The following is a 20,362-nucleotide window of genomic DNA, read 5'->3' on the forward strand; positions in this document are numbered from 1 at the left end:
ACATCGTCATAGTTTTAAACTGTCCTTTGTTGTGGATTATTGTTCCTCCTCTCTGTGAGTCGGGTGATGTGACAGGTATTCGTTTTGTCCTCTGTGGGTGGTAGAGTTGTCTGTGAATGTGTGTAATGAGTGTTTCTAATAGCTTAAGTATGAGAGTGTTTGTGTTTCAAGGGGATTAAGAATTTGAGACAGTTCTGTGTGCAAAACCCATTCAGCACACATTTGTTTTTTTTTGTTAACCAAGTCTCCAAGTGTGTGGATGTAAATATCACTCATCCAGAGGGTCAATGGCAACAAAAAAAAATCAGCTTTTAAAGCATAAAGCATTGCTTGTTATATGTTTATGGCAGCAGAAGGTGCTACAATACTGAAACACATTACTCAACACATTGCTTTCTGTTTGAAAGTTTATTTTTTAGAATTCATATGAAAAATGTCACTCCTGCATCAAATTGGACCAATTTTCATACATAATTTTACAGATGCTCCTATTTTGTCACACACAAGCTGCCTACTGTATCTTACAGACGTTGTGCTCAGAGTACAGATGAGGTACACAAACACACCGGTTTCAGCACTAAGGGACATTAAAGGCTTCATGCTCAGTGGAGCAGCACATTCCTCAAGTTGCATGTTACTGAGTTACCAGTGACCCAGCTGCGCAACAGTACAGAGAACAGCTGAAAAAATGCAAGTTTGGCTAGTTTTTGGGGGTTTTTTTCCGATTAACAACCAATGACCGTCATTTCTGTGCCTTTCTCAAGTGGAAAATAATGACTCAAAGCTGCCCTGGAGCTGCCCGTGCCCTCAGGTAACGCACTAAACTGTGGGAGTGTTCAATACACACACACATGCACACGTACACCTCTCACAGGAGAGAAGTGAAGGGGGCAGTTGGCAGAGTTTTCACTGTATAATTAACTGTAATCTTCAGAGAGGTGCCTCTCACTCCTTCTCTGTCACACACTCACACTTGTCAGGTACATTAACTGCCAGCCTTGCGTGAATATTTGATATTTTTGGGGGGGGGGTCTGTGTGTGTGTTTCCACTCAGGGCAGTTGTGTTTTTTTGTATTTTTTCTTTTTGGGTGGCAGGAGGGGGGTTGTATAGTAGGGTGGAGCGTCACAGTCTATGTCCTGTGTTCACTTCATTAGAGTTTAAATGTTCTGCAGGGAGATTGCGACTGCCTTTCACATCACGCCACCTGCATTTCCCATTACACACAGTTCACTCACAGTTACTCATACAACCACATCCCTTCACACTTCACACTAACTCACACACATACAGTACAAACATCTTTTCACATGCTTTCTTTCCTCATACTTTCAACACAAACAATCATATACTGTATTGTATAAACCACTCACAACCATTCACAAGTGCAGATGTGCACATGGCATAAACACAGCATGTGGTCATAGTTTTTTTTTTTTTTGCTTGAATATCCACTTTTCATACAGTTCACTGCTATAAATCATCCAGTCATCACTCATTCCAGCACATATAAGCCAACAAATCTTTTTCTCACTCTCACATACACATACATACAAACACATGCAGTCTTTATTTGAGCTGCAGGCTGCAGTGAGCTGTGCATTCTCACCCATCTGGGCTGTATAACCCTCCAATATGCAGTTTTGTCTTTGCATCAAGACAGAAAATTGTTTATGCATCCATCTTACCCCACCATAGGCTGAGCTTAGCTCATTCCAACCTTCCAGGAGACCATATATGACACACTAAACAGAGACACACCACACACAATAGCAGGGCAGACCCTGCTGCCCAAATGGCTTTATGAGTCCTTCATGTGAGTCTGACTCCCTGCCTTTCTTTTTTCCACTCTGGCAGCTTCCCCCAAAAGGTCTCTGGTGCAGACCTCACAGGTTAAACATCACAACAAAGTGGCAGAGTGGTCTGCAGGTTGGCCCCTCATCACACAGTCACTGGAGGGTATTTCTGGTCACTGGTGACACTGGACACACCGGTGGGAGGAGGGCAGGGGGACTGGAGGGGCCTGTACCCTCCCTGAGTGGGGTCCAGGAAGGCTGGGGTAGGGTGGGCGTAGCCGATGTACTGCGGGTGCAGAAACTGTCCCTGGTGAGGCATGATTTGTGTGGCCTGCTGGCAGTTGAGTACAGAGAAGTTAGTGGGCATGTTGACGAAGACGCTGGCATCAGGGGGCAGGCAGCAGGAGGCCTGAGCCCGCATGAGAGGAGGGGGAGCAGGGCGGGGTGCGGCGGGCGGGGCGGAGGAGCTGGACGAGGTGGCAGTGCTGGACTGGCGGGACGATGAACCTCTAGAGGTCCCCGCACTGGCCATCATAGGGATGGTTTCCAGGAGGCGACCACCGCCGGCCCCGCCTCCTGTTGCACCTCCTGATGACAGTTCCTGTTTGGGCCGGAGGCAGCGGCAGCAGCACACAGCAACCACAGAGCCCACCAGGATGAAAGCTACAAACACTGAGCCCACGATCAGGAACGGCACATAGATGGGCACTACAGAGAGAGAAGAAAAAACACATTCACATTAAACAAAACAGCTATCAGACTTGCTTTTGTGGCAAAGTATTGACTTCTACGCTGAACAGTAAACTTCAAAAAGCAATGCCGCCTCACACTCAGACGTCTTGCTTCTCTGCACAGGCAAAGCTCCTACATGTGAGTGGAGATTGGGTAAGACAGTGAAACAAAAGACTGAGCAGAGAGGAGTGTTTGGACTTGAGTAGAAGAATGAGAGCTACACTGGGATTGAGTCCCCAGGGAGTCCCAGGCTCTCATTAGCAGTTATTAACTTTGTTTTGATCTGTTTTAATCCTGAGCACCCTGCTGTGTCCCCAGCCTCTGACCCTGCAGACCTGTGTGTTTTTGCATGGGTGACATTCTTAAGGCCGGCTGCCAGCAGATATTTGTGACCCTTCTTTTTTTCTTCAGCTATTTATGACTAATCCTTTGAAAATAAGTTACTCAAGTTGAACTACAGTACTTGGCTTCTGCTTAAAAAAGGGTATTAAAGTTGACTGATTTAATGTAGCTGAATGGGAGGTTATTCAGCCCTTTAAATCAAAGGAGTAAGCCAATTCCTCCTCACTGACCTTTTCTTTCTTTTTGTTTAAAACAGCAAATCAGACTCTTAAAACAGCGCTTGTGTAACTCTCACAGTCCCACCAATCAGAGTTTCATTTGTCGGGTCAAATAGCAGAGGTATTATTAAACGTGTAAAAATCTTGACATTTTTATATGTGAAAATCTCAGTTCCAGTCTGTACATTTGCTAAATGAGCAGGAGAAGCTCCAGCAACAACTCTGAAACATGACCAACAATAACTTTCCTTTAAAAAACAAAAAAAAAGTTTTTGTTTTAACTGCACCTTTTGACCAAGTAGCAAAGGCACAGAGTGAATGTTGTTTGGCAGAAACAGTGTGACAGGCGAGATGAAGTCACTTCTGAAGTGTTTTCCTCCCATGCTCACTCACACAAACACCTTACAAACACAATAACGACCTTGTTAACATTATAAGTGATTAGTTGTGTTTTATTGTTCCCACAGGGTGTAGTTATTTTCCGCTTTGAATGTGCCCATGTGTTAGGAGGTATAACCATATGCCAAAGAGAGAGAGAGGTGGCAACTGGCTCCAGTTTCCTTTTGTCTCTTTGAAATACATCCACCCGACCTTGAGAAACTTTTCAAAATGCTCATCAAAAAGTAGCCGGGTATTAAAAGGATTACTGCATGAAACCTGCTAAGAACTGGAGGACATTCATTGGCTGAGGGGCTAAAAGACATAGGCCAGCGTCAGAAGAGGCCGAGACATGGTGACATGAAACGAACCAGGACCTTGACCCAGTTCCCTTTGACAAGAAGTGGTGTCAACTTCAGAGGCTAATGTACCTCACAGCTACGCACCTTCCAGTAAACAGGTTTTAACAGGAACTCTGTTATGGCAACACAAATATAAGTTACAAGCACAGAAATGTCCCAGGGAGCCTTTGACTGCCCTCTTTTCCTGCACTTATATGGCCTCCAACTCAACATCTCTGCTTCCACTCCCTTTCTCTGCACGGCTGATGAGAATTAGTAATTGCAGAAAACTTTCGTCTTGTGTTACTTCATCCCTCCTTTCACTGCAGAGCTGCTTTCCAAAGCACTGTACTGTAAATCAGTGATGGAAGGGGAAAAAAGCACCACTTAAAGTTCAGCAAATACATTGATGGAAGAAGTACTCAGATCCTTTACTTAAGTACAAATACCAATACAGAAATCTGAAAATACTCCATTACAAGTCCTACTTACGTAAACGTACAGCAGTATTAACAGTAAAATGTACTTAAAGTATCAAAAGTAAAAGAACTCGTTATGCAGAAAAATGGTCCCCTGTGATTGATATATAATTATCTCTATTAGATCATTACTAATGTATCAGTGGATAAGAAGCATTTCTGTTGCTCAAGGTGGAACATTTGCCACTTAACGCCAAACACAAAGTGCAGCTGAGACTCATGGGAATGTTATCAGTTTTGCAGGTATTTAGACATAAAACAAAGTGCTGGAAAAATTTAAACTTTGACTTTATGATGACACTAAATGAAAAGTTAAAGGATCACTTAAGTTATTACAATTCATCCTGAGGGGAACATGGATGGACTTCCATGAACTTTAGTACAGATGTTCAATAGTTGTTGAGGTTTTTTAACATGGACCAAAGTGGTTGACTGACTGACCAACATTTCCATCCATAAAGCTGCATTGACCTCTTTGGACAGTTATTTTAAAGTAATTATTTCTCTTTGGATACCTTTCTTTGGGGAACTGTTAACAACTCATAGACATCTGAAACATGACTCACAAGCCAAAAGGTTGGGAACCACTGGTTTATTTAACAATGTATTGCACTTTATAAGCGTATAATATGTTTTTAAATGTAAATTAAAATGTGTAACTAGTAACTGTCAAATAAATGTACTGGAGTAAAAAGTACAATATTTCCCTCTGAATTGCAGTGAAGTAGAAGTAGAAGTAAGCACTTGAGTAAATGTCCTTAGTTACTTTCCACCGCTGAATCAAATATGGAAAACTGTTCTCGCTTTGTCAAATTCAGGACTGTCTACTACATTTCTAAAAAAGGACTGTATTTCTTTACCTCTTGCTATGTCTGATTTCCTCATCTTGTGCACATGCTGGCTGAACCCCTCCTATAGTTCCCTGTCACTCTTCCACACCTGTCGCTGCAGCTGAGCTGTGGCAGCCATGCCGCAGTAACAGCAGCCCCCTCTCTTAAGCTCTTGTTTTGGGCAGTCTTTGTGGCTGCGCTGGCTGGACTCTCCCTCGTCTATCCCACAGGGCATTCTCCTGTTTCTAAATACCATATGTTCCTTCATGTTGAGCACATTAATAATTTCCTGCCTGTTATCCATTGACATTACAGTGTGTGTGTATCTTTCCTGGATGATTAATAGGCTGCAAGTGTATGAAAAATGAATGAAATGCACAAACCTTGTATAAAAACACTTTTCTTCGTGAGGAAAAAGCTGCTTTTCTTTAAGTTATTTTGGCTGGAGGCCACTGAATGAAATGTATATACCTCTTCCTGCAGTGATAAGGCACGATAGTCTTAGCAAATGACAGATTATAGCTGGAGGTTCCAAAGAGGGCATAATATCCTCCAGGGAAACATGAAGTAAGCCTGTGTTGCCTTTTTCTCTCATGCTCTGTTTTTCTGGAATGCTGTTATATACTTTTTTATTCAAGATATGCTGCAGCTTCAAGGGGCTTTATGGTAGATTAATTTATGAATATGTAAGCAATGATGAATGGGGAGCCAGGGTGGAGAAAGAAGTTTGTATTGTTACCTACTGCACAATATAAAATGGAAAATATGGGTTATATTTTGCCTTTAGTTTTGGTAATGTGTGTATATGAGTGTTTGTTTGAAGCAGGTCTGAGTGTGAATCCCTTGAAAGCCCACAAACACCAGGTGACTGCAGTGGGGGATTACAGGAGGAGTTTCACGGCGGGAAAGGGACTCCACTAGCCTGGTAGGAAATGATACATAACGCGATTTGTGTTTTTTCCCCCCTCATGAGCAGAGCTGTCAGCGCCTTTGGTGATCCACTGTCCAAGATCCGGTCAAGTCCAAACTTGATCCCCGTGGGGACAGCGTGATCTGAGCCCGGCCCCCTCTTGCACTGTTACAGGCCCAGAACAAACACAGCTATTTATAAGTGCAGCACGGCACAGTTTGCCATTTGTGAGTGCAGTTAACAGTTTCTTGTATTTTTTTTTTTTTTTGTGGAGGAGTCTGCTGCTGTCTCCTGTGCAGCTGTCGTTGCCAAACCGGGACAGGCAGCAGATGAACCTCTTAACAGGGAGGTACTGTGGGACTGTTGGGTTTATGAGAGGAAACCGAACCTTGTAATAGGGCTGCAATTTGCAATATCAAGTTTAAGACATCCTGTGCATGCGCCTCGGGCATGGCGTCAACACAATTAGCATTTATATTTATTTATAAGCCAATTTCAATTAAATGCCTTTGGAATAAACCTTAAGAACAGAAGATTTAGCTGAGACTAATACTACACTGACCACAAAGCTAAAGCAACAAGTTAGTTTTAGCACATTGTCTTAATATTCACAGTCTTTCTCTGACATAAATCACTGTGAATATAGTGCATAAGGGTGGGCTGCAGGCTTTTATTGTGACAGTCCCCATACTCCAAAACGACCTTCCAACAACTACTTATTTTTATAAATCTTTCTTGTGTGTTTATCATTGCTTTTTGCCTCTTTTGCAGTGTCTTTTGCTGTTATAACTGGTATGAACATGTTTTCTTTAAGACTATTTATATTGATGACTGATTATGCTTATCAACAATATTTGTGGTAGAAGTTGTTGAAACAGTAGAAGTTATGGGCCAATACCTGCACCGGAGTCCTTGTTCTCCTTGCTCTCTGTCCCGGGCGCCTGAGCCTGCCGGTCGTTATCGCAGCTCCCCTGATCCAGCCGTGCGTCCGTGCTGGAGCAGCAGTAGCGCAGCTCGCATTTCCCGCAGCAGATGATCGAGTCCTCTCCGTCGATCTTCTCCGGGCACTGGAACCCTTCTTTCCACGCGCCCTGGGAGTCGTGCCAGCCGTGGCAATACTCCCCGCTGGCTTTCACGTCGATAATGACCAGGAGTAGAGTCACAATCACGGTGACATACATCGGGAAACCTCCCCCCCACCACATCCTCGGCCCACGCTGGCGCACTGAAAGAGACAGAGAGGCTTTCACTCCCCGCGTCTACCTAACCTGGTGAGGGGAGTGATACGGTGGATGGGTGCGATAAAGGGAGCTGAGGGGGTGAAGTGAGGGAGCAACAAACCACTTAGAAGCTGTCATTGGTTAGAGGAATCCCGTGCGTAATTCAGATCCAACGTCTCCAAAAGTGACTCCGCAGTGTAGGTGATTATCCAAGGGTTGTACAAAACAAAACACCGAGGAGATGCTATTGAAAGTAAAATTGTCACAGAAATGAAATAAACTTAAGCTTAACTGATACTCCAGATTTAAACATTCAGAGCTCTTGCTAAATCCAGCATGGAAAGACTAAATGATCTCCTCTGGCACCGCAGCGAGGCTGTTCATGTCTCCTTCTGACTCTTCAAATGACTTTCCACAGGGATGCAGAGAAACCAACATTTGTGGCCTGATCCATGCTGCAGTCGCTCCTGAGACCCCTCGCCGCCAGCCCCGTGCGCAAAGATAACTTTTCAAACGTTTGTGGCCTGGTCTGCATTGTTGGGCATCAGGAGTCAGCCAACCAAGTCTGAGTCAGTCTAGCCCGGTTGAACTAAAGCGCGCAGAGTCTATCCTACTTTGAGTGAGAGGGGCGTGTAACAAGTCAGATGCACCCCCTCCCTTAATAGTGATAAATCGTTTAACTTCCGGTTGAAACTTTAAAAATAAAACCCTAACGCAGAATAAAATGTGCATATTGCAAGTTTATGGAGTACTTTTTGTGAAAGTGAAATTGGAAAATAATTCGAAAAATAATAATTTAAATAATTTATTATATAGAAGATGCAAAAATAATAACATAATAATTTGATTGGCTATACTAGCTATAAATTATGAATGTATTTGCTGTTAATCACTTTCATGTGTCACCGTCAATGCAAGCCCACATCATGCTAAACTTTTAACTAAACAGTGCTTTTATTTTTGAAAGCAAATCACTTCATTTCCGGTGACATATTGTTGCTGACTTGACGCAGCTTCTCTCATCATTCCACATCAGAGATTTGCTTGGAGCAATTGCCCAGAAGTTCAGTTAAACGTTTCCAGGCTGAGCTTTGTGCTGAATGACTGTTAGTTGTCTCCTGGTGAAAAGCAGCTGAGAGTTTTGGCAGTTTGGTCCTTTCCTCTGCCCACACCAACAGGGATTTTCATGGTGACAATGCCATCTAGTGGAGTTGCCAGATGCTTGCAAACATCTGGCAACTCCACTAGATAAATTAGATAAGTTACACAAGTTTTGCTTGGTGGGTGTTTCAAGGTGACTTATTTTTGAGGAACACATTGGCTTATATGTGTGATTCCAATATAATCATAAATGCAAAAGTACCACATGTTCTTAGCTTTATACTTCATACCCACTTGTACTTATTTTGAATAAGGTGTATTATAGTGTCATCATATTTCGATTTGCTTGCAGACTTATTTATTATTGTGTCTATTTCTTTTCTATTAGTACTTCTTCTGCTGTGTGACGTGATAGTGAGCAGCTGTAACAAAGAGTTTTCCCTCGGGGATCAATAAAATATTTCTAAATCTGATAAAAACAATGATTAGGGGCATAACGCCAGTCAAGCGAATATGGAGATATTCATCTTACATCCTGTTAACAAATCCCATGAGTGTTTGACATATAGGCTACAGTTTCAAAGTAGGCTAGTTGGGATTTTACTGACATTCAAAATGTATTTTAGACAAAAGTGGTTTAATGTATATTTACTCAAGTTCTATTGGATACTTAAGTGCAAATCTAAGGTATTTTCACTTTACTTGAGTATTTCCATCTATGCTACTTAATAACTCTACTGCACCACATTTTGGAGGCAAATATACTTTTTGGTCCACTACATTTATATGACAGCTATATTTACTAGCTACTTTGCAAGAAAAGATTTTACATACAAAACCATTTTAATATGATGCATCATATGAACAGTGATGGAATGTAATTATGTAGCCTATATTTATTCAAGTACTGTACTTAAATGGCTTACAATCTTTGTACTTGTACTTTTTGTAGTCCTTGTACTATAATTGCGTATTTATATTTTGTTTCATTGGATGAGCTTATAAAATTCAGTGCATTGCTATATAATTATATACATACTGTAAGTACTTAAAATTACCTTCACCTCAGGGAGCTACAACTCTAAAAAGCTGCTTACTTGGTATTGCATCTGTAGTAATAATAAAATAATAAAATATGTAGGATAATAATAAAACACTGACAGTGTCCATTCTGCTCCATAATGAGGGCTTTTACTTTTGATACCTTTTTGATACCTTAAGTGTATACTGTACTTTTACATATAAGTGTCATATTGGACTTTTACTTGTAATGCACTATTTTTACACTGTGGTACAGCTACTTTTAGGTAAAGGATCTGAATATTTCTTTCACCACTGGTTATGAATTACACTACCCAGCAGCATAAGTAGTATAGCTATTGGCTCCCACTCTACCAGCTACAACATTAAAATGCTGCTTAAAAATGCTGCATCAGTAATAATGATTATATCTTGACGGTATTATAACACTGACAGCAGCCATTTTGCTGTATAATGAATACTTATATTTTTGAATTATATAATTGTCATTATATATTATATATTTTATTATAATTCTATTATTAAAGGATTCCTCTTCCGCCGCTGAGCCTCCTTGTTCGCAGTACTTCATTTCCCATCATGCTCCGCTGTGAAGCGGTGTCCGTGGCAACAGCACAGGAAGTGGCGCGCAACTGTTGAAAAACTGTCACTGAACAAACGGAAGAAGAGATTTTGATACTATTCAACTTCGACAACCTCGAAGCTGTGGTGCCAAAGTTACATACAACTTGAGGCGCTCTTCTTATGTAACTTAACTAAGTGTGGCTTCGTAACGGAAAACGTAAGTGCTATTTCAACATTTGGCTAGCTTTGTATCAAATCACATTTTAGCTAGCGACCCTGTGAAAACAAATAGCTAGCTAACGTTACTGGTCCGCAAATAACTGTGACTATTGGGAAGGAGCCTTCATCCACTAGTCACATTTTCTGGTGAAGTGTGTACATGTGCAAACTACACGTTAAAACAAAACAACTCAGTGTCTCTACTTTGAAGCTATAGGGCTGATCTTTTCATATTGTCTGTGAACAGATGTCGTTTGTGAGAGTGGGGCGTCCACAACAACACACCAAAGGAAAAAGGCCTGTTCGACCCAAGAAGGCAGCAGCTCCCAAAAGAGAGTGGGTGGTGAGTACTGACAGCTGTTCCACCTGTTGAAAAGTATGAAGACTACTCAGTTACAATTAACTATCTCTGTCATGTACTTGTACTTATTGGGGATTCATTTTTAAGACAGTAATAGTGCATTATTTTGGTAGACGTTTAGATGAAGTAGTCTACAGTTCGGCTGCACAAGTGGGAGGATAGTCCACTTATGTTTGCTGTGAACATTTTCCCTTATAAAGAATAAATGACAGCCCTCTTTTGTGGGTTTCAGAGCACTGTCAGTGACCTGTCTGTTCACAAGCTGACACCTGCAGAGCTGGTAAGGTGTTTGACTGTGTGCTTGTTCATTGGTGCTTTGTTAGTGTGACGTGTACAACTGAAAAGCAATTCATACTGTTTCGTCTCATAATATAACATCATTTTAGTGAGCTGATTGTACTGAAACAATAAAAACAGTTATTTGCTTATCTGATTGTTTGCTTCTGCTTCAGAGCCATCGGCATGAGATTCACAAGTCCCACAACAAGGCTGCGGCTCAGTGGGAGCTGAGAGAGAAAACCTTAAAACGGCGTTTCAGGCACACTGGGAGCCCTGCACCTCTAGACCACGCCAGCCTCAGCATCATCAGGGAGGTGTGTGTGACGATGATTTTCACATTACTTTTAGTGTCTTTTTTTTTTGCTAACTTGATGTTTTTTATTTTAGAAGAAACAAAAACAAAGTATTTCAAATGCAAATCTTACTGAAGCTCCTCCCTGGTGCTGAGTTTATCACAGAGATTTTGCTGCTGGTGATGGCGGTGTGTTTCACTGCTGCAGGTGTTCTCTGACCAGCTGCTGCTGCAGGATGTGCTGGCTCGCTCTGACAGAGCCATGGCTGTGGTCAAAGACTTGTTTGGAGATGCGCCACACAGGCAGACTGGTAGAAAGCCTCTCATTCACTCATAGCTAGTGTTCACCTGTTCCCTGCTTGTAGACATGTTTTTCACCATTTTGAACAAGATAATTGGTTTTCCCAGAAGATTAGATGTTAATTAGTAAACAAGTATTTCTGTTTATTATTTCTTCCTAAGATTTTAAGGCTTTTTTGGTTGCATACAGTGTTTGTGTTTTTCCGCAGGGCACCCCAGTGTGACAATGGCTCCAAACTGTGACTCTGTCTCAGCGCTGCCTGTGCTCCAGAGACCAGATCCTCCAACTCAGCTGTCACTGCTCAGCCAGTCTATGATGGACCAACAGGTGTGTGTGTGTGGGGGTCTGTGTGTGTCAAAGTAATGTCATACTTTTTTGTTTTATTACTTAATGATTTTCCAGCTTTCATCCATTTATCTCTAATTTTTTCTTAATAATAATGAAATGTAAGTAAGTGCACTTTTTTGCATTAAAGGTTTTGGTCTGTATTAAGAAATGTTTGCATTTGTAAAATGGTTCTTTCCAGGCTCTTAATGAAGTAGAGGCTTCAGAGGAAGACTACATTGATGAAGATACCTGTCCTACTGGCAATTCAGACTATCATGTAATCAAAAGGTAATAATGCCTGAAAAACAGACACTACCTGCAAACCAGTACACACCACCACAATCTTAGATAAGAGACTGACTTGTGTTCTTTGTTAGGGGGGAAATAATAATATGTGAAGCTTTTACTGATTACTACTGAAGCTTCAGATCCTGCTGACATCACCACATTGCTTGTGATCCTTTTCTTTGCAGGGCCAATGTACGAAAAATGAAGGCACAGTCTCGGAGAAGAATGATACTGCATCGTCCCAACTGTGACCCGGCAGAAAGAGATTATGTTCCTGTAACCCCCTGCACATCCGGCAGTGCACCAGTCCAAACAGGTAGCATGAAAAGATGAACCCAAAGGGAGGAGGGGAAATTGTTTTGCAGTCATAACAAGGAAAAATTTACTTTATAATCAGGTCTGAAATCCTTTTCCTCATACAAATTCATCCCACCTTGTTTCAGCTCTCAATGCCACCATGGCTGTTCAGCGTGTTCGGTCCAGACAAAGCCAGTCAGAGGAAGGCAAGGAGGAACCGTCGGTCCTGGTTTCTCAGGTCCTGAACCCTGAGCTGCCTCTCAACACGTCAGGTAATATCAGGAAGAAATCTGTTTCTTCATAATGTGTAACTCTGTGTGAAAATGTGATCATATGAACGGCTGAAAACTGCAATAAGCAGAAGAAATGAGTGGCATCTTTAGTGTGTTTCTCTGCTTGTGTTTTTTAGGCAGGATCAGTAGTCGTACCAGCAGGACTAGGAAGTGTATTTCTCAGAGTTCGGAGCTGAATGGCTCCTCTGTTACCTCTCTCAGTGGGGACCAGTCCAGTCTGGGCCTGCTGCAAGCCATGTTGGGTCAGGTGGAGACAGACTTGGATACTCTGAGTCCTGACACTGAACCAGCTTCAGCACAGAGTCAAAAACAGCACAAAACACAAGGCCTCACTGGATTCTCTGTCGCCTTGGTCTCCATTCTGGGACGTTTAGTGCACCTCCTCAAACAGGTACTGTTATTGATCCAATAAAGTCTTTATTAAATGCTCTTATAGACAATACCTATCCATACAGCAAACATACATGGGCACATTACAAGAATGCCCACAATAGGCTCTTAATTCTTACATCTTTAAAGATTATTATGTGAGTTTTTGTTGGTCTCATTGAGGGTCCAAAGTTTTTTAATCATTGTGTTAAAACATTTACACATCTTACTATTTTAGCTCAGCATTGCTTTGATGTTTGACACTGTGATGGAGCATTCCTTAATTTCATGATATGTCCTTAGAGGGAGGAGGAAGCTCAGAATGAGGCTCAGGAGAGGAGAAGACTGGAGGAGGAGTTGAGAGAGCAGCATGGGCTGATTGATGCTCTCACTGCTGAGACGATGACTCTGCGAGAAGAGGCCGCCGCCCTGCAGGTAAGACAGAGCTCACCACATGGTCTGACACTAGTTTATTGTCCAGATTCCAACTGTACTGATAAATCCTGTTTCTTTCCCTTTGTTTCCTCTCAGGCCGGGTTGCAGCAGCAGACAGCAGAGCTGGAGCAGAAGTTGGACACAGTGGTGTTGGTGATGGGGGGTCTTGGACTCCTGGAGGCACACGTGGACCCACCTCAAGACTCTGATGTCAAAGCTGCAGGTTCATACTGTGTGTGTGTGTCTATCTGTGCATGAATATTTGGTTAGTAAATAGTGCATAATATGCTCTTACATGTTGTAAACAGTTTGTCAGTCTGCACCCGTTGCTGAGCGAGATCCTCAACCACTACAAGCCTCTGTTTCTCCTGCTGTCTTGCTCTCTCCCCCTCGACAGAGAGACAACTGGCAACAAATTCCTGGTAACAGCCTGGTTCTTTTTAGTTATCTGATTTCAGCCATATGCCCTCATGCCATCTTACTCAGTCAGCTGCTTTCCCCTCATCTTCTTCAGCGACTCATCCTGTCCAGCTGCACCAGGAGCTTCCTCCTGTAGATATCCTGCGTTCCTGTGAGGACGTCCAGGCCCACAGCTCAGCCTCCAGCCTCACCAGCCTGCCCTCCACTTCCTCATTATCACTGACCTCTGACCCTCTCAGCTCACAGCTCTCTCCGGAGGCCATGCTGGCTGAGATCGTTCAGCTGAGCAGACAGAACGACCTGATCAAGGCCCAGCTTAGCCAGGCTAAGGGCCTAGGGTCAGGGGTCGGAGGATCGCCTAACAGTAGCAAGGAGGAGGGAAGGTTGAGCTCCAGCAGCACAGGAAGATTCACACCCCAAAGTGTTGGAGAGAGGAGAGAGTCAGTTTCCAGCAGCTCAGGGAGAAGGAGTCTGCATGTCCAGGCTGCTGAAGGAGAGCGACTGACTAATCAGGTGAGATTAAGTCTCTCAAGGTGACCTACCTACATGAGCTAAAAAGGCACATTCATACATCACATTTTGAGTATATTCAAAATTTTCTAGGCTTTGTAAATAAAGTTTGCCACAAGATATCCTACTTTTCTAAAGCTTTTTAAGGATTAAATTCCTCTTTTTGAAGTGTGTTATAACTAAAGAAATTAGAAGAAAACATTTTGCTACAATGACGGTGTAGTCCCTCATTTGTCCAGGAGTGTGTTCTATCGTAGAAAAGGTTTTTGCTACAAAGTAATACTCTGTGTTTCATATTAAGGGTAATGGAACATAACATTTTACTTGAAATGTAAAGCTTTCTTTCATATCTTGAAATGTGTTAAAAACTTGTTTTTCTTAAAGCTTTCTCTGCCTGCTCTACCAAAACCACAGAAATCTTCATAGATTCTTCTTCTTTAGCCTTCTATTTCAGGTGGTTTGAAACACAGGAAGGACTTGAAGAGAGAAGTGAATAACATGCAGAATTCTTCCTTCAAGGGTGATAATCCAAATACACACGGGATTAATGTTTCTCTGTCTTGCTCAGGCAACATCACCCAACACACTCTGTGTGAGTAGTGTGGAACAGCGCCTCCTGGAGCTAAACAGACAAAGTGCAGCAGCTAGGGGTCGACTGCTGGAGCTCATTGAGCAACAGAAGCAAAATGTTTCAGCCAAAGTTTCTCCCTCTGATTCCCCCATCCCTCCTGCCTTCAGCCCACATTCAGCAGGTATGGTGGCTCAACCTGACATGTCTCTGTCCACCTGGGTAATTTACCACTCACTGTAAGAAATCATTGTATCATATCATTCTCAGCTGGAGGAGGAAATCCAGAGCTGCTGCCTGCAGAGGAGCTCCTGTCACAGACTGGTGGTGAGAGACGGTGAGTAGCTCTTTCAGATGAGAGGGATGTTCCCTGACGAGGCATGGGGATTCATTTTCCACATTGTTTTGTGGTTCTTGCTAGAAAGCTGGATTTTTTTCAGCAAACTGTTTTAATAAACTTAGTTTCTTATAAAACACTTGGCAAGACTAAAACCATCTTTTAAGCCATAAAACACAAAGTTGGACTGTAATACAAGTACTCACTATTATCTTATCTGCCCAAATGGTAATTATAGGTAATTATACTTCAGTCTCAACTGTAAAGGTGTCTAATTTAAACTCATCACAGATTGACTGGATTTTACCTTTTTTGAAATAGTTTATCACCTAAAAATTACTCATAATTACAGTAAGGACAGGACTGACTGTTACATGTATTTTTAAAGATCATACTAGAAATAATTATTATATTTCAGATATGCTGGTTCTGAAGTGTCTTCTCACAGTCTTGGAGAAGAAACAAGGGGGGGCAAAACACAGGTACACACACACACAAACTATAGATTACATGGAAGTACAAACTGTTGCCATTCGGATCCAAAACTCTGTATTATCTTTTCTTTTCTTTTTTTTTTCTTCAACAGATGGAGAAACGGAGAGAGCGAGAGGGGTGGTTTGCTTTGTCTGCTCATGTGAGATGACAAGAAGAGGAGTAAACCTGGGGATATTTAAAACCTGTGGTTTTAGTATTTTATCTATGTATTTTTAAATGACTGAATTAAATGTTGAACTTTTAAAATTAACTTTGTGGGGTTTTTTTGTCCTCTCTGTTTCTGTAAGGGAATCTAGAAATCTTTGACATTGAATGTTTATAGATACTTGTTTAATCACATTTCTTCATTAAAGTGATGAAATTTTTGATTGGGATGTGCAGGTATATCTACAACAAAACACTAAACATGCACCCTCACTGAATGATGAGCGTTTCTTTCTCCAAATGCTTAAAGTGCACAAATCTCAATAATTACAAGCTTATTTGTTTACCATAGTGTTTCTTGTTTGTGTGCAGTTAGTTTAATGTCTCTGGTTGCATGCCTCTAGTACATTCATATTGTGCTTTTATGTAACATGTTAAACTGTGTAGTGGGGAAAAAGCAGATATGTACCTATAAGTGATATATGTGAGCAGATACAGTATAAATGCCTGTTTTCATTCAACCTAATTGAGATTGAATCATTTTCCCTACTGAGCAATCTCAAAAACAGCTCCTATGTGTGTCTGAGGGGCCATATGGTGTACTGTCATCTGTACTGGCCCCCTAAACATTATAAACTTCAGCTACATCAAATCCCGCATGAACATCTAAACTAAGTGTGGTCGGACTTTCTGTCTTTTTGTTTCTATGCCTGTGGTTTGGTTTAGTTATGGTCTGTTTTTCCACGTCTTTGTGGCATGTTTGATATCACTTCAGTGCTTTTGTGTTTTTCAAAGGGAGAAGGGAATTGCGTGCCAATAAGTCATGAAGAAAAAGGAGCAAGAGTGAGAGAGGAGGAGGAAAAAGAACTTCAACCCGCTGTGGCTTTAACTAAAGTATAGCCTCTTGTGGCTACTTATGGCACACAAACATACTATACATGCACACAAACAATTGTTTTTCTTCTTTTCTCAGACTCTTTCATATCTGAAGTCTTTGTTTATCTTGGTCTTTGTGGTCTTTGTTAGTATTTTTCTATGACACTTGTTTTTTCTTAAAAATTCATACAGTTTAGTTTAACTGTGATTTACTGACATGTGATACATCAACTTCAGCAGTCAGTGATCTGTGCTTTCTCTCTCCCTCCATCCAAGACTATGACTCATTTTCTAGTTTTGCTTTTCTGTTAACGTGAGGCATGCATGTACGCATACATACTTATACTTTGTCTCCAAGTGCACTTTTTCACCATGGATATCTGTGGAGGAGGCACTGTAGCCATGACGACCGACTTCTGGATATGTTGGTGACAGGACCATCATGTCATCATGTTTCGTCTTTTACTTTTTGTTTATGTTGTCTCTCTCATTTATAACTCGACTCTGATGCATTCATCTTTCCATTCGTGTCATATGCACTGGGTTGTGTGTGCGTGTCTGCAGGAGAAAATGGTGCACTGCAGTCCAAAGTCAGCAGATGGCAATCTGGAGTCACACTTTCAGGCTGCAGCAGGTAAACAGCCACTGCCCTGTGAAGAATCCATCAAAAATAGTACTTTTAATATTTTTAAATGTATGTCAATGTCAAGTGGTGTCCTAATTGTTCTCTTTCTTTTTTAATACAGATAAATTCTGAATTTCTGACATCCTCCCCCTCTGCACTCCTGAAATGGACACAGCCTCGGTACTAAACACCGCAGTGATAGACAGAAGTCTGTCAAGCAGTTGCAGATGGGGAGGTGTCCAGTTTTACTTCCAGCAGGTACATAAAGATTCAGGCACCCACCTTCTAGATACAAACAGGGCAATGCGAGGGCAGGATGTTAAAAAACATTTCTGGTATCAGTATTGATTACACATCCATGTTTCATTTCATTTTATTATTATTTCCACCTGAGTTTAGGGAATTGCACTGTTAGCAGTATATTAGTGTGATGTTGTAGAAGTACTGTAAGCAACTTATGTCGTGTTTTAAGAAGTTAGTGGGCCTGATGGTGCTGCAGACTGTCAGGGAACAGGAAACTGAAGACTAATAAGGGAGAACAGCAGGTGCTGATGTGTTTCAGGCAAGACATCAGAGATACAATAGAGTACATGAGGCACTGATAATCCTATTTCACAGCAGACATTTTGACTTATCAAAGCAGGAAAGGCACAGGTGGAATTAATGAATCACTTGAATGGCTTTCTGGGACACTTAATGGAACTGAGTCAAGATTAATTAACTAATGTTATTAGTAACACCTGTGATTAAAAAAAAAAGTCTGTTTTAAAAAAGGTCTATTGGGGTCTGAGTGGTAAGAACGTCTCTCCAGGAAGAAAGTAGAGATGTCACACAAAGGACTTTGTGTGTTGATGAATTTGTCTGATCTATGCATTTTTATTATTTATTATATTTTCTACATTTTAAATGATAACATTATTTTATCAGTTGCAGTAGTAGTACTATTCTGATTTATTTAACTGTAATGTAATGTTTTTATGTAGTATGTATTGCATATATATTCATCTTTTATTCTGTGTTTATCATATCTGTATGTTTCTCATAGTTTTAATAATGTACACTTTTTCAAAGAAAATTATGTCTTTTTGTGTTGAATATTTTTATTGGACTGTACTTAGATTAATTCTAGTGACCCTAATGCAATATAATGTAATCTGCCTTGATTTATTAACTGCACTTTTCGCTTTTATAGGATAGTTTATTGTGAAGATGCAGACAGAAAAGCTAAGGGGGAGAGAGGGGTATAACATGCAGCAAAGGTCCACAGCTGGAATCGAACTAGGGATGTTGTCGTTACATGTAATGCATCTTAACCACAAGATGCTGTAACAGCACTTCTTTGACTCCGTCCATTCATTGGCTGCTGCTCTTCTGTGCAGCTCCTTGTGGCCTAAAGTCATAAATAAGTGGTTGTAAGCTGACTCTTTCCACTTCAGGTAGTGTTTGCTGTGGGTTTTAATGTTTCAGGGGTGATGCTGGAGTAGGAAGGAGAGCACTTGAGTTTTCCCGTCAGTCAGGAGTGCTGTGTGGGCGACCACAATGGCCAGCAGGGAAATCAAAAGGAGTAAATATTGCAGATAATAACAGGATGGAGGCATAAAGGGGCCAGGGACAGCAGCCGTAAACGTGGGGTCAGAGGTCACTGTGGAGACGCAGGGGGAGGCGGGCGGGGCTTATTGTGCCCGGCCCGGCTGAGTGAAGGACGGGGTGAATGGGGATTAACCCCACCCCAGTGCCTCTCAATGCCCCCCCTCCACCGCAGGGCCTGGGGAAGGTTCCCATGTGACAACCCCCCCAAACAACAACACCACCTTTATCTGGGCCTCTCAGCAGCAGCCTCAACACACCTCCTTTACTCCTCATACACACATATTCACACATGCATCATGCAACTTATAGTGGAGGTGAAAAAACCTCAACTGATATTAATTAGGAGTTTTTAAATTTTGGAAAAACATGCGCACCCAATGAGACTGGAGCATGCTACACACACACACACACACACACACACATACAATGAAGTGGGGGCATGGATGGGGGGGTAGTTTTCTTTACTCATTTAAATCTGCCCCCACTTCACCTCAGTGAAGGAGGCTGAAGTCATTTAGAAAAACATACACACTAAAGTTTGTGCACACACTCACACACTATCGCCTTTGATAGTGTCCAAAGTGACGTAGGCGTTCTCAGATGGTCGTCTAGACTCCAGAGCGACCTGAGCAGGAACTAGTTTATTTCTAGGAAGAGAAAGGAAATAATTACTTCCTTTTCTTGTTTTTAGCATTTGAACCATCATTTCCCCTGAGCTATAATGGGATGGATTTATCATTAGGATGTTTGGATGTATCTTGTTTTTTTCTGCAGTCAGTAGAAATTCTTGTTTCTTGAGTAGTTTTTTGGCAGAATAATTATGCCAAATGTCATTAATCCAAATAACCTATCCTAAAAACACTACCTCTGTAGGTTTTTTTTGTAGATTTAGAAAAGTTTACAGAAGTCATGTAGTCTTTATTCTTTAATTTCAATGTCCCTTAAGTGTTGCAGTGTGGTTATCATGCCACTAGATGGCAATATTAATGTGTTGCAATAGCTCAATTGTGACTTTTTTTAGTAATTTTTAATAATTTTTTTTTAAAATAAAAATGGAAAGATAGTAAAACATAACGTCAGTATCAGTATCAAAACCAAACTGCGCATAACACTAAAAATTGAATGTTTTGGGTTTTTTTAAAGAGAAGAAAAGAAAGTAATGGTAGTATCTCAGCATCATTCAGTTTTGATGTACATTATTTTCCCAACTTTCAAAATAGGTATGGCAAACAAAAAGAAGCATTAATATAAATTAGATTAAATTGAATCATCACAGCTATTGTGATGCCTTAGAGGTTTTAATTACCAGATGAACATTATAAACATACAATCGATCTTAGTTTTTATACTGTAAGTGAGTTTGTTTTGATGCAAATGCAGTTGGAG

General features: G+C 41.3%; 2 protein-coding genes across 3 annotated transcripts; one reads left to right on the forward strand and one right to left on the reverse strand.

Annotated features, from left to right (window-relative positions):
* Nucleotides 1-393: 393 nt before the first annotated feature.
* LOC122866280 (protein shisa-2) lies at nt 394-7,864 on the reverse strand. Of its 2 annotated transcripts, XM_044175722.1 has the most exons (3): nt 7,366-7,864; nt 6,923-7,249; nt 394-2,502 (listed from the first exon to the last, which is right to left on the reverse strand). In XM_044175722.1, exons 2-3 carry the CDS (start codon nt 7,227-7,229, stop codon nt 1,940-1,942), a joined length of 870 nt encoding a protein of 289 aa, XP_044031657.1. In that variant the 5' UTR covers nt 7,230-7,249; nt 7,366-7,864; the 3' UTR covers nt 394-1,939. The 2 variants fall into 2 exon arrangements, with proteins under 2 accessions (XP_044031657.1, XP_044031656.1); XM_044175721.1 differs by having other exon boundaries at nt 6,923-7,864.
* A 2,117-nt stretch (nt 7,865-9,981) lies between these two features.
* Nucleotides 9,982-15,991, forward strand: spice1 (spindle and centriole associated protein 1). Its single transcript, XM_044175710.1, has 18 exons — nt 9,982-10,167; nt 10,417-10,512; nt 10,763-10,810; nt 10,983-11,123; nt 11,310-11,412; nt 11,611-11,729; nt 11,929-12,017; nt 12,203-12,333; nt 12,461-12,586; nt 12,724-12,998; nt 13,280-13,411; nt 13,508-13,634; nt 13,720-13,833; nt 13,926-14,344; nt 14,910-15,093; nt 15,180-15,246; nt 15,665-15,728; nt 15,833-15,991. The coding sequence occupies exons 2-18, from the start codon at nt 10,417-10,419 to the stop codon at nt 15,887-15,889; spliced, it is 2,292 nt and encodes a 763-aa protein (XP_044031645.1). The 5' UTR covers nt 9,982-10,167; the 3' UTR covers nt 15,890-15,991.
* The last annotated feature ends 4,371 nt before the right edge of the window (nt 15,992-20,362 follow it).

This window comes from Siniperca chuatsi, linkage group LG19, assembly GCF_020085105.1.
Source record: "Siniperca chuatsi isolate FFG_IHB_CAS linkage group LG19, ASM2008510v1, whole genome shotgun sequence".
Taxonomy (NCBI): Eukaryota; Metazoa; Chordata; class Actinopteri; order Centrarchiformes; family Sinipercidae; genus Siniperca; species Siniperca chuatsi.